At 37.9% G+C, this 12,140-nt stretch overlaps 1 protein-coding gene and 1 long non-coding RNA gene across 23 annotated transcripts in view; both read left to right on the top strand.

Annotated features, from left to right (window-relative positions):
- Positions 1 to 8,068, top strand: part of scrib (scribble planar cell polarity protein) — a 78,509-nt gene extending 70,441 nt beyond the window's left edge. For 20 of the 22 annotated variants that reach the window (XM_042220955.1, XM_042220951.1, XM_042220950.1 and 17 more), the window contains 5 exons: positions 2,292 to 6,569; positions 7,055 to 7,114; positions 7,453 to 7,491; positions 7,620 to 7,706; positions 7,889 to 8,068. In XM_042220955.1, the coding sequence (XP_042076889.1) occupies positions 2,292 to 2,419 (128 nt within the window). In that variant the 3' untranslated portion in view covers positions 2,420 to 6,569; positions 7,055 to 7,114; positions 7,453 to 7,491; positions 7,620 to 7,706; positions 7,889 to 8,068. Of the gene's footprint in view, positions 1 to 192; positions 223 to 2,291; positions 6,570 to 7,054; positions 7,115 to 7,452; positions 7,492 to 7,619; positions 7,707 to 7,888 lie in introns of those variants that run through there. The other 2 variants (XM_042220957.1, XM_042220953.1) reach the window with 2 other exon arrangements.
- A 1,422-nt stretch (positions 8,069 to 9,490) lies between these two features.
- Positions 9,491 to 11,160, top strand: LOC102294644. The gene is made up of 4 exons (XR_315817.2): positions 9,491 to 9,620; positions 9,938 to 9,973; positions 10,783 to 10,866; positions 11,055 to 11,160. It is a non-coding gene; the product is annotated as an uncharacterized LOC102294644 (long non-coding RNA).
- The last annotated feature ends 980 nt before the right edge of the window (positions 11,161 to 12,140 follow it).

Genomic DNA, 12,140 nt, shown 5'->3' with positions numbered 1-12,140 from the left:
GTGGCAGGAAACTTCTCACATGTGTAGAACAAATAATGGTTTCTGGTACAGATGAAGTATACACTCCTGCTTTTATTTTATTTTATTTTTTGGTTTCACTTAAAAATCAAAATTAAAAAAAAGCTTCACAAACAGGTGAAGTGATAGGAAAAGGAAGTTGTACCTCAACCTCTTCTATCCCCTTTGATTCAGGTGCCTACCTGGGATAAGCGGCTCCTATTGGTAGGATCCTGTGTGCATGTGTTTGTCGCTCTGTGTGTGTGCGTGTGTGTGTGTGTGTGTGTGTGTGTGTGTATGCGAGGAGCGTTTGTCGGGGTGTGTGTCGGGTTGTACATTTACACTCTAACCTGCTGTTTGTGTGGCACAGTTGGGGGTTTGGGTATAAGATGGGTGTGTCCACCTGGGTTTGCTTTGCCATCTGCTCCCCATCAGACAGGAAGCAGCTACTGATTCAAAGGGACGTTTTATGTGTAAAGGATCAGTTTAACCACAGTCCTTTGATTTGTGCATGGATTTGTTTTAAATATAAAGACGTGCACCAGAGAAACCACATGTGTGCGCTAAAATCTAATCAGAAACTTATTCGCTTTATTTTGAAAGCATGATTTGCTTATTAAAACTGGGTAAGTACAGTTGTGGTCAGAAGTTTACGGTCATCATGGCCATGAGTGTCTTGGTAATTTAGGTTTATAATTATTTCCTTGAACTGTTTTTTGTTTTTGTTTTTCTGGGGTGGAATGATTGCATCTATCTTTAATTACTTTAAAAAACAAGAACCGGGTGCATAAGTTTGAATTTATTTAGCCTTTTTTCTAGTCCACACAGGGTGAAATGTATACATAGATATAATATAACCACTAATATTTGGTTAAATGTCCCTTATTTGACCACTCTTTGAATTGTTTGGTAAATTGGTTTGTTTCTGGCTTTAACCTGGCTTTAAAAGCAGGATTGCGGTCAGGTCTTTGGGTAGGCCAGTGGTGTCCAAACCCAGGCCTCGGGGGCTGGTGTCCTGCAGGTTTTAGATGTGTCCTTAATTCATCACAGCTGAGTTAAATGGCTAAATTACCTCCTCAACATGTCTTAAAGTTCTCCAGAGGCCTGGTAATGAAATACTCATTTGATTCAGGTGTGTAGACCCAGGGTGAGATCTAAAACCTGCAGGACACCGTCCCTCGAGGCCTGGAGTTGGCCGAGCCTGGGTTAGGCCGTTTCGAGAAATTTAATGTTAGCTGCCTTTATCCACTCCTAAATCAGTTGTGGATCGGGATCATTTTCCTGCTGGAACATCCAAGTTTTATCCTATTCCATCCACTTTGTGCAATGTACCAGTACCACCAGTAGCAAAACAGCCCCAGAGCATAATGCTACCACCACCATACTCGACGGCTGAAAGCTGCACATTTACTCCTCTTATTATTGTGGACAAATAGCTCAGTCTTTGTCTCGACTGGCCATCAAACTTTTCTCCAGAAGGCATTTGGTTTGTCCAAGAGGGCAACTCCAAATTTGAGTCGAGTTTGAATGTGTTGATTTTGGAGCAGGGCTTCATTCACAGTCGGCACCCACTCGGTCCATGGCGATTTAAAACCGGCTTCACTGTGGACACTGGTGCTGGTTTGGGTCTCCAGTGTTAGTATGTGTCAATCCAATGAGTGCTGTCAAAAGCTTTTTATTCTGCAAAGAGAGACTACCAGCAGCACTTAGTCATGATCACTAACTAGAAGTGACCCTGCCTTGTCAATTTAAAAGACTAATTGTTGGACCTATACGATCATTCCACCGTGCAAAAAAAGAAGTTCAAAGAAACCACCTGTGTGTACGTAAACATCTCACCACAACTGTGTTCATTGCTTTTATTCTCCTGCTCAGCTGGCTCAGCAAAGCTTTGGCCTACCTCTTTGCCCTGCAGATGCACACATGTAAAAACTCAGCTACATGATGGTTATGTGCTTCCTTTGTTTGTTTTTAATTTACATGATCAGCAGGACCAGTCACTATAGTAGAGAAGTGAAGGGATGTTTAAAACAAGGACTTGGCAGTGAAAACACTTAAGAAATACTGAAGTCATTGGTTTGAGTTTAGCACAGAAACTGGACGCATCTGTTTCCTGCTCGTTTCCAGCTGCTGCTCTAAATGTGGGGTGTCTCTCGCAGGGTCACGGGATTCACAGGGATCTTCTGTCCTGTCGCTCTGATCTTTTCTGCAGCAGATACTGTCACAAGAAAAGATGAGAAATTGCAGCAGCTCAAATGCATTTTCTCTCTCTTTTCTTTTTTCCCCCCTCCCAGGAACCGCCGCGAGCCCCGACGTCACCCCGCTGCCTGCCACCTCCGCCCTGGAGGAGATGGCTCTGTACAGCAACAAGCGCAAACTGAGGCAGGGCCGCCGCAGCCTGGAAACCGCTGTGCCCACATAACACCTCACCAACTGAAGAAAAACCCTGCAGACGTCACGCAAACATACACAACTTCACAAACACTGTGGAGCACTGGCCTCAGAGGGGCGTGCGTCCACAGGAGGTGCAGATTCACCAAACACTACACATGCTGTCAGTAGAGCGAGATTTACTCTGCCGTATGTAACCACTGTAAAGTCTGCGACGCTGATAGTTGCCACACAGACACTTAGAGCCCGCGTGCCAGTCTTGCCTTTCCAGTCTGAGGGCCAGTTGCTCGACGGCCCCTCAGCGGCAAGAAAGCGCTAGCGTTGTTAGCTAGGGTTGCTACTTATTTTTTTTATTTCTTTCCATTTAGCATTCAGTTTGCCTCGTAGAATCAGATCTATTTTAACTAGAGATCAAAGCTTTTAGGGGTTTTTTAAATTTTAATTTCTAAGCCTTCAGTGATTTTTGATGCTTTTAAACAAAACATACTGGAAGACAAACGCAGAAAAGAAATGGGTCATAGCTATACTAACTTCTTGAGAGACATTCATAGGCTTTCAGTGTTTTCTTCGGCCGACAGGAGTGTGTATGTGTGTATATATATACATACACACACATATATATATTAAACGAGTAGGGAACATCCTGCTACCTTCACTGTCACAAAATGTGGTGAGCTTTTTTTTTTTATTTTTAAAAAGAGTACATATCATTTTTGCACTGCCACTGGTCCGCCTTTTAAAGAACTTATTCCTTCACCCTATCCCGGCCTGGAGGCCAGCTGATAATGCGACTCGCCATCTGTTAATGAGTCACAAAATCACAGCTTTCAGCCCATTATTTGCATATCACTTCATTTTATGTTCGCTTTTAACTCATCAGTTTTGTTTGAGACAGCCATATTTACAAATTCAATTGCCTAAGTTGTTTCAAATCCACTTCACAGGGCCTTTAGCAATGTCACATTCCTCTGTAGAGAGTATGACTGACTACAATGGAGGAAGCAGCAAGGAGCAGGCAGTTTGGGAGCATGCATTTTGGCATCATTTTAATATTAATGGTACTTATCCTGCCCTGTTAAGGGTAATAGTTGTTTGTTTTTTTTAAATCAATGTGAATCACCACTTTCCCTGCGTTATGAGGTTTGCCACAGTGATGTGAAGGTAGCAGGTGTGTGTTTTTGTTGTTTTTATTTTTTTGTTGTTTGTTTTTTTTCTGTCTATGGTTAATTTAAATCTGACGCCACTGAAAATCATTTATCGTGTGAATAATGTACAAATACTGAGAGGAAAAGCAAAATTTGGGGTGTGAAACTGAGCCAGTCTTGGACCTACACTAAACACGTGGACTGCTGATGCATCTGGGTTCAGGCAGGCTTGGCGCTGGGATGCTCTCTGCATGTATATTGGTTTGCTAATGGGAGAGGCCTGAGAGGCAGAACCGGTTAGTCCCTCTCAAGACATTGATCTCACTCTGACTCTTCAGCTTACAGCTCGACACAGTGTCAGTGACGGGTATTTCTGCAGAATCACAGCATCGTAGCATTTTGTGTTAATTTAATGTAGTGTCTTCTAATTAAAGCTTTCCGTGTTGCTCTCACTGACTGAAATTCAGTTTGATAACATTCGCAACAGCTAATATCTTTAAAAAAAAATCTTTTAGTAGATAAAACTTTTTTTCCAGATGGGGTTCACTACATTTTTGATGCAGTGTTTCGAGTTTCTGTGTTTAATTCTTTTCGTCTTGAGTTCTCTTCGGGGGCTTTTACTTGCCAATAGGCTGGAGGGGAAAAGGGTCACATGTCCTAGGGTTGAGGGTTATAGCTCATACAAGACTGTAACTAGTGAATTTGTACAACCAAAGAAGTCTATTTTGTGGTTCAGGAATAATAAATTTTACTTTCCATGTAAAAAGCTGACTGACTCTGTCGTGTGTTGTGTGCTGGGTTAACATACAAGAAGAACAAAGAACAGGCAAGAGGCTGCAAGACACTAAAATGTGTAATGATGTTAGGAAAACATACGAGACATGAGCAGAACCATAAAGTAGAGGGCACGGCTTGTGAGAGATGATGGCCAAATTTTCAGCTTTATTTATATATCACCAAACTACAACAGCAGTGATATCAAGGTGCTTTATATTGTAAGGTAAAGACCTTGCAATAATCCAGAGAAAACCTTAAAAATCAAACGCTCCCCTATGACCAAACAATTGGTGATAACGTAAAGAAAAAACTCCCTTTTAACAGGAAGACACCTCTGGCAGAACCTGGCTCAGGGAGGGGCCATGACCAGCTGGGGTGATGGGAGGAAGACGGGATAAAGATGGCTGTGGCAGGCAGCCAGAGATTAATAATAACTAATGATAAAATCAGTGGTGTAGTTAGTGAAGAAGAAACGGTGCATGATGGGAAGTCCCCAGCACTCTAGACCTATTGCATCATAACTAAGGGACGATTTAGGGTCACCTGATCCAGCCCTAACTATATGCTTTATCTGAAAGGAAAGTCTTGAGTCTAATCTTAAAAGTGGAGGGTGTCTGACTCCCTAATCCGAACTGGGAGCTGGGCCCACAGAAGAAGGGACTGAAAGCTCACCGTCCCATTCTACTATTAAAAACTCTACGAACTACAAGTAAACCAGCAGCCTGAGAGCGAAGTGCTCTGCTGGGGTGATACGGGACTATAAGGCCTATAAGATGAGATGGGGCCTGATTATTTAACACCTTGTATGTGATTAGAGGGATTTTACATTTACTTTGGGATTTAACAGGGAGCTGATGAAGAGAAGCCAGATTGGGAGAAATACGGTAAGTGTGCTTATTTGCACAGAACTGGCAGATGGATGCTGCCTGCCGAACAGTCTTGTGAAAGCTTGCAAAGAGTGTGGTAATGTTAATGGGTTCATATCACTAACTATATGAAAAAAATGACTAAAGGCTGCAAGTTTAGCTCGCCCAGTTGAGGTGACCATTCACCACATGGCTCAATGCAGAGACCAGGTGTCAAGTCTGACTACGGGCCCTTTGCTGTGTCTCTCTTCCTGCAAATGCTTTTTTTGTGTGTCTATTTGTCACTATTCTGTCTAAAGATGGACATGTGTATAATTGGATAAGAATCTGGCTGTCAGATGGATGCAGATCCAGAGTTCAGGTCTCTGGAGAAGACATCAGAGTCTAGCTCCACTTTACTCAGGTTTATCATTTGGCTAGCTTACATGAACAGATCATATCAAGTTAAATATCAATTTTCATGTTATTTGAAAACATAAATGCCTGGTTGAGCCTCCTGTGGTGGGTTAAAGGGAAGAACAAATTCCCCAGTGGTGAAATCTCTCTCAAATCAGTATTGCAAGAAAAAGAATCATTCATTGTTGCTTTATTAATGTTTCATTATACAAGAAGCTGATTTTTTTTTAATCTTTTAGCATTTTTAATGTAATTTGAATTTTAGTTTCCAGTCCTGACTCTTCAGTTTTTATTGTAATCCAGCTGTGACTGTAACAACGCATTTAAGTGCATTTTTCTGTGTTTGATATAAAGTTGCTATCACTTTTTGCTTCACTTCCCATCCTGTTAGTCCTAGTTTTGCACATGAAAAATGTTAAATACAAGTAATTCAATAATTATAATTTTCAGTTGTTCTGTGGGAGAGGTTAGCTTTTTGATTATTTGCAGGAATAATCAACCATGGTACGAGTTTTCTTATTAAAGTGCGCCCTCCTCTTACTTCAGGTGCCAAACCAAAGCAGTGAAAATGCTGTTGAGCAAGTAGGTGGACTAAAATTTCAGAAAGCAAACTAATGATTAATATACGTCGGAGTTTTGTGGGAGAAAAATATGTTAACGTACAAGAGACTGAAGATTAATCAGCTGCAGAAAAAGATACAGAAGACAACCAGCTGTCAAAATAAAACAGGAAAGCAGTTTGACTAACAAACTCAAACTTCACATAGAAAGTGTCACGAGGCTTCCCTCGTGACACTTTCTATGGCGAGGAAAGTTGAGACTTTAACTTACAAGTGAAACCATAAATTCAAATTCCTCTTAGTGGGACTGCAAAGCCGACATCGTGCACACAGGAGGCTGACTTGTTTTTAAGATGAGGGGACTCACACTGCTTATGGTGGGAATTATTCTGGCTGCACTGACGGATCTGCCTTTGACAGACTTTTCATTTGCAGAGGTAAGAAAAAAAAGTACTAAATGCCACCGTTCTGTAAGGTAGTGCAAATACAATCATTTTTATATCATTGCAAAATCAATTATGCTCATTCAAAGTTTTTTAAATGTCTATTAAGATAAATATTAATTAATTAAGTATTGTTGCTCAATACTGCAAACAAATACACAGCTAACTAATGCATTTAATCACTCCTGCAAGCTTAATAATGAAAATATATAAATAATTAAACAAATGTGTAATCGCTGCTTGGTTTTGGGTCTGAATATTTTCTAAATAATATGTTTTTAGATCTAAATATTTTCTGCTTTTTAGATGATAAATGTGTGCTTGATCACATTACGTCAGTTAAGTGACAGAAATCGATTTTTTTAAGGCTCATTCTGTTAAGCATTGAAATGTTTAAGACAAAAAAAGTCCTTTACATGATCTGCCAAATGGAAGTGAACACGTTATAACTAAAGCTGCTTTAAATATATATTTTTTAGGCTGGATATTTATCTATGAGGCCAATGGAAGGTACAAACGGGACGTCCAACTCAACAGAGGTGTGTGAACTTTGAGTGTTTCATGTTTTAATCTGTTTAGGTGAAACTTAAAATCAAATTAATTTTGACAAATATAAGCAGTGCTGCTCAAATATGAGCAATATAATTATTCTCAGTAAAAATGTCTTTGTTACGGGATTTTTTTTTATTATATAATCATAGTTTTCAATTGTAAAGTGTGCTAATTGCTGCTATTTCTAAGGGACGGGTTAGGTTTTGATTATTTTTCTGTTTTATTTGAAGTCCAAAGTCAACGACCTTGCAGGAATAAACAAACACATGATTACAAGCATTGGAACCTGTTTCCTCATTAAAGTTCAAATGTGCTCTTATTTTAGCCACAAGAGGAAACCACAGAAAATAATGTTGTTGTGCAGGTAGGTTTCATAAAGCAAAGTAAGGACTGACACGTGAAAAGTGTTGAAATGCAAGAGGATGAAGATGCATTTATCATCTTACTCACATTAACCTAAAGTTTGGCTGACTTCCTTTTTAATCCCATCAGTGGAACGGCACCATTAGGCCAGTGGAAAGTGATTTTGGGTTCCCTCCTATAGAGCCCCTCGAACAGAGCCCCCAGAAGGACACCAAAGTAAGAAACTGCAGCAAAATAAAGAGCTTTAAATACTGCTGACATCCGCTGCTGTTAGAGTAACATGGAAATGAATCTGAAAACCAGCCATTAAACCCAAGAACAACAACTTATTCTCATTGTGTGTATTCATAGGTGTGCTTGAATTTCATATTAAATATAATTTATATGATCCTTTCCAGGGAAACACACAAAAGTGAACACACACAGCAGATGGTTCAACTCAACAGAGCAAACACATCTGAAGTCCTGAAGGAGAAATACTGCCAACATGAAGTAGCCCGTGCCATTTATTCATTCTGCTGCTGCTTATTTTAATTGTGAATTCAAAAAAAAATAAAAATAAAAATACAGTATGAAAATTTTGTTTTTTTTCTAATGTGGTTGATGTGAGTGGTATAGTGGTTAGCACTGTGGCCTCACAGGAAGAAGGTCCTGGGTTTGAACCTGCTGACTGGCCACAGCTGTTCTGTGTATGTGTGGATGCTCGGGTTTCCCCACAAAGACATGCAGGTGTGAATATGAGCATGTGTGGTCATCTATCACTGTGTCGCAACTAATATGTGCTGCAATGAACTAAATGTAACAAATCTTTACTGATGGTCCAATAATAAAGCAACATAAATCCAGAGGCAGGAGTAACACACTGGGAGTAAAACAAAGCTACTCTTTTTTTCTTGTCAGTAGAACCACGAGGTTTTCACTTTTCCCAGTTATCTACATCTCTGACTTTAGCTAATTAGCTAGCTGGCAGTCACAGCTGTGTAAAACCCTGAGAGAAGCAGACAGCTAACTATAGTATTTATGAAAACTGGTCCAGACACTGGGGGGCAAAATTGGTGGTATAATAACGACAAATAACTTTAATATTAACTAAAATGGGAAGCTTAAGTCATGTTAAACTTTGAAAAACTTTATTTTATTTAGTCTTTTGAAAAACATTATTTTAATTAAAAAACAAACAAACAAAAGCTTTAATGTTTACCACAGAAATGTGAAGGCAGTTTCTCCAGCTCCAAAATCCAAATGAAGCCTTTTTATTTTTGTTCCTGTTAAACAAGAGTTTTTCCCAATGTCGCCAAAGCACTTGCTCATAGGGGGTCGTGTAATTGTTGGGGTTTTCTCTGTTGTATTGTTGTAGGGACTACCTTACAATATAAAATGCCCTGAGGTGACTGTTATTGTGATTTGGTGCTGTATAAATAAACTAAATTGACTTTACTTTGAACAACAACAACTGACAATCTAAAGACGTTCACACAGAGCAGTTTCTTTTGTGTTTTTCCTTGTCATTGTCCTTTACAGTAAATCTTAACTTCTTAGTGTGAGCAGTTGCTGCTTTTCTTTTTGAAATATGACAGAAAACCAAACAACTTGGTGTTTTATTGGTTTAAGACACAACCATGAAAATGTGGAACCAAAAAAATCACAGTACTGCTTTACATTACCAATACCTGCTTACACTCTGCATACACTACTACGTACTATGAATACAAGACAATGTACTGTTTTCAAACAAAGGAAATGTCTTTAGGTAAACTTCTGTGAGTTATAGTAATTATCTATATCTATATATATATCTATATAGATATATATATATAGATATATATGTGTATATAATATTTACAGAAACTTAAACTTAAAAAAGTCATTATTGGAGGGGACGCCTATGAGAGCAACCAGCCTCACCAAATTAACATCTGCCCTGTTGTTGAGAATAAAACAGACTTTGGGCAGGTAAGCAAACAAATCTGAACAAATTTGAACTTTGATGTTAAACAAGAGCAGAAGTAAAACAGCCTCCACCTACAAAAACATGCATCATAAAACAGGCGTAAGCGCTCACTGGAAGCTGATTACAAAATGAGAGGACTCACACTGCTCTGTTTGGTGGGACTTATTCTCACAGCTTCGGTAAGAAAATATATCACTGTTTGATGTTCACAGATATGTTGAAAGCTTATAACAAATGACAGTCTACATAAATATTTATTTAGACATATTTATCACCACGAATCAGATGAAGTGTGTCTCATGCTGCTGCTGACTCACTGAGATTAACTGTATCATTATTTTGCTGTGTTGTTTGATTTGAAATGATCTTCAAACATAGAGTGAAAAACATTATTTTAAAAAAGAGGCAGAAATTAAAACCTCCAGTGCTGCGTTTTGGCTTCATATTGTAGGATTTTATGAAAGTGTTCTGAAAGTTTTATCCATTCTAATTTCAGCTGCATGAAGGAAGCACAGCACCAGCAGAGAATACTGTAAGTCAAAATAAATACATAAAAAAAAGAAGAATTACTGATTATATATTAAATTTTGAGCTTTATATGTTATTATTAATGTCACACACTTTCATTTCACGTCCATAATGAAAGCAACTCAAAAAAGCCTCCAAAAAAGCCACCGGTACGGTAAAAATTAAATAAAATCTTAAAAAAAACTACCAAACTATATTCAACTTTCACAACAAAGACTTAATATTTTTCCCTATTAAAGAGGTCAATCTGGACTTTATTAACTAACATATAAGTGAGACATAATTCTTATCATCATGAGATTTTTGTTTTTTTTAATTGAAAAAAAAAAAAACCCCAACAATAAATATCAGCTGCCCCACGTGTGTGGAATTATATCTGTGACCCCTTTTACAGATATAATCTTTGCCCCGGGCCTTGAAATACCAAGAAAATAAACAGATCTATGACTTGCTTCAGAGTTGATCATCTATTACTGAGTAAAATTAGACTAATATTCATTTTTAATATTTTGTAATATTTATATTTAAGATCATTCAATCTATCATCCGCATCAACGAGTACTTTGTGTCGCCAAATATCTACACAAATTGTGTGAATTCTGTTTTATGTTGACTCCTAAAAGCATTTTTACTAACACAACAAGCTCAAACTGCTTATTTCAATTTTATGCTACAGTGACACAGATGTGCTGTATATTAGTGTAACCTTAGAACTTGACTTAGAATTTCTTTGTCTTTACTTAATTATTTATATGCATATTTCATGTATAAATGTATATTATTGTAGATTACATCTTATTTCAATGTTGATAGCAAACTGAGTTGTGCTATGGGTGCTGGGGTCCCCTTGAAGGTACACGTGATGAAACTGAATCAGCCGGGGGAAATGACACACAGGTAAAAAACCATCGACAACACTTTACACATCTATAATTTGTCATAATTTCACGTAAAAGAAAATTATCAAAGTGCCTTGAAAAATTGTATTTTAAAACAAATGTCTTAAAAAAAAGATAGAAACCTGTCCATAGGTGTGATTTTGTTAAGTGAAATCATTAGATTTTTTCCCTCTGTGTAATTTACAGACCGTTCATCAGAACATTTCAGTGGAAGCAACAGTGGACGACCGTGATTCTGCTCATGTTACTGTCTTACCTAAATAATCATTAAAAGTCTGTTGTGAGAAAAGTTTCCTTTATTTGTTAAGTGTCTCTTATTTGTTGTTATGTGCTTTTTCCAAGGTCATTTAGAAATGTAGAGCTGGAACTTTTGACAAATTATCTGCCAGACACACAAAAAAACACCTACTCAGACAAAATGAGACAACACAGGAATTAATTATCGAGGGGAGACACAAATGAAGACAAAAAGAACATTTTCTTTAAAGAGACGGTAAATTTACAAAACTAACTTCATCACATTTTACTAACACAAAGGCAGTGGCTGCTTATTTCAGGCCTGTTATAACAAATGCACGTGAGCTGACGTGTGCCATCGTTGCTATGAACTCCTAACTGTATTTAATGATCATACTTTGTCCTGCTGCTTTTTTAATAAACAAATAAAAACAGTTCCTGATAAACTAACTCGACATCCTGTTACGGGCATTTTTCTTAATAATTAACATTGAGAAAAATTACAAATAAAATAAGCTTTTTCTTTTAAATATGGCATTTTACGAAAGAGAGAACAGCGGATTCATAAGTATGTGGAAGAGTCTGAATTACATTAATAACAAATTCAGTTTTGAAGAGAATAAAGCAGACTTTTTTTTTTCATTTGCTAACAAACAAAGTTGAACTTTGATGTTAAACAAGAGTTGAAGTCAAAGAGGCTTCACCTACAAACACTTGGATTATAAAACAGTTTGAAGTGCAGACAGGAGGCCGATCACATCCGAGGTGAGACGACTCGCACTGTGCTGTTTGGTGGGATTTACTCTCACAGCTTCAGTTAAACAAAACAAAACATCATACTGGCAAATTAGCCAAATTTTTAAAACCTTTTCTGCTGGTTTCAATAAAACTTCTATCATACAAAGTGTGAATATGTGTAATGAGTGTAGGGAAATTTTAGCTTCACAGATCAAATACTATAGCTTGAAATTTTCACTGGTCTTATCAGGATCTTTCATTTGGGACAGATACATTAAAACTAGTGAACTAGTTTAC

The sequence above is a fragment of the Haplochromis burtoni genome, unplaced genomic scaffold (genome assembly GCF_018398535.1).
Source record: "Haplochromis burtoni strain Fernald_Lab_line unplaced genomic scaffold, NCSU_Asbu1 Contig_58, whole genome shotgun sequence".
Taxonomy (NCBI): domain Eukaryota; kingdom Metazoa; phylum Chordata; class Actinopteri; order Cichliformes; family Cichlidae; genus Haplochromis; species Haplochromis burtoni.
The sequence above is the reverse complement of the archived record's forward strand: the minus strand, read 5'-3'. Positions and strand labels throughout refer to the sequence as shown.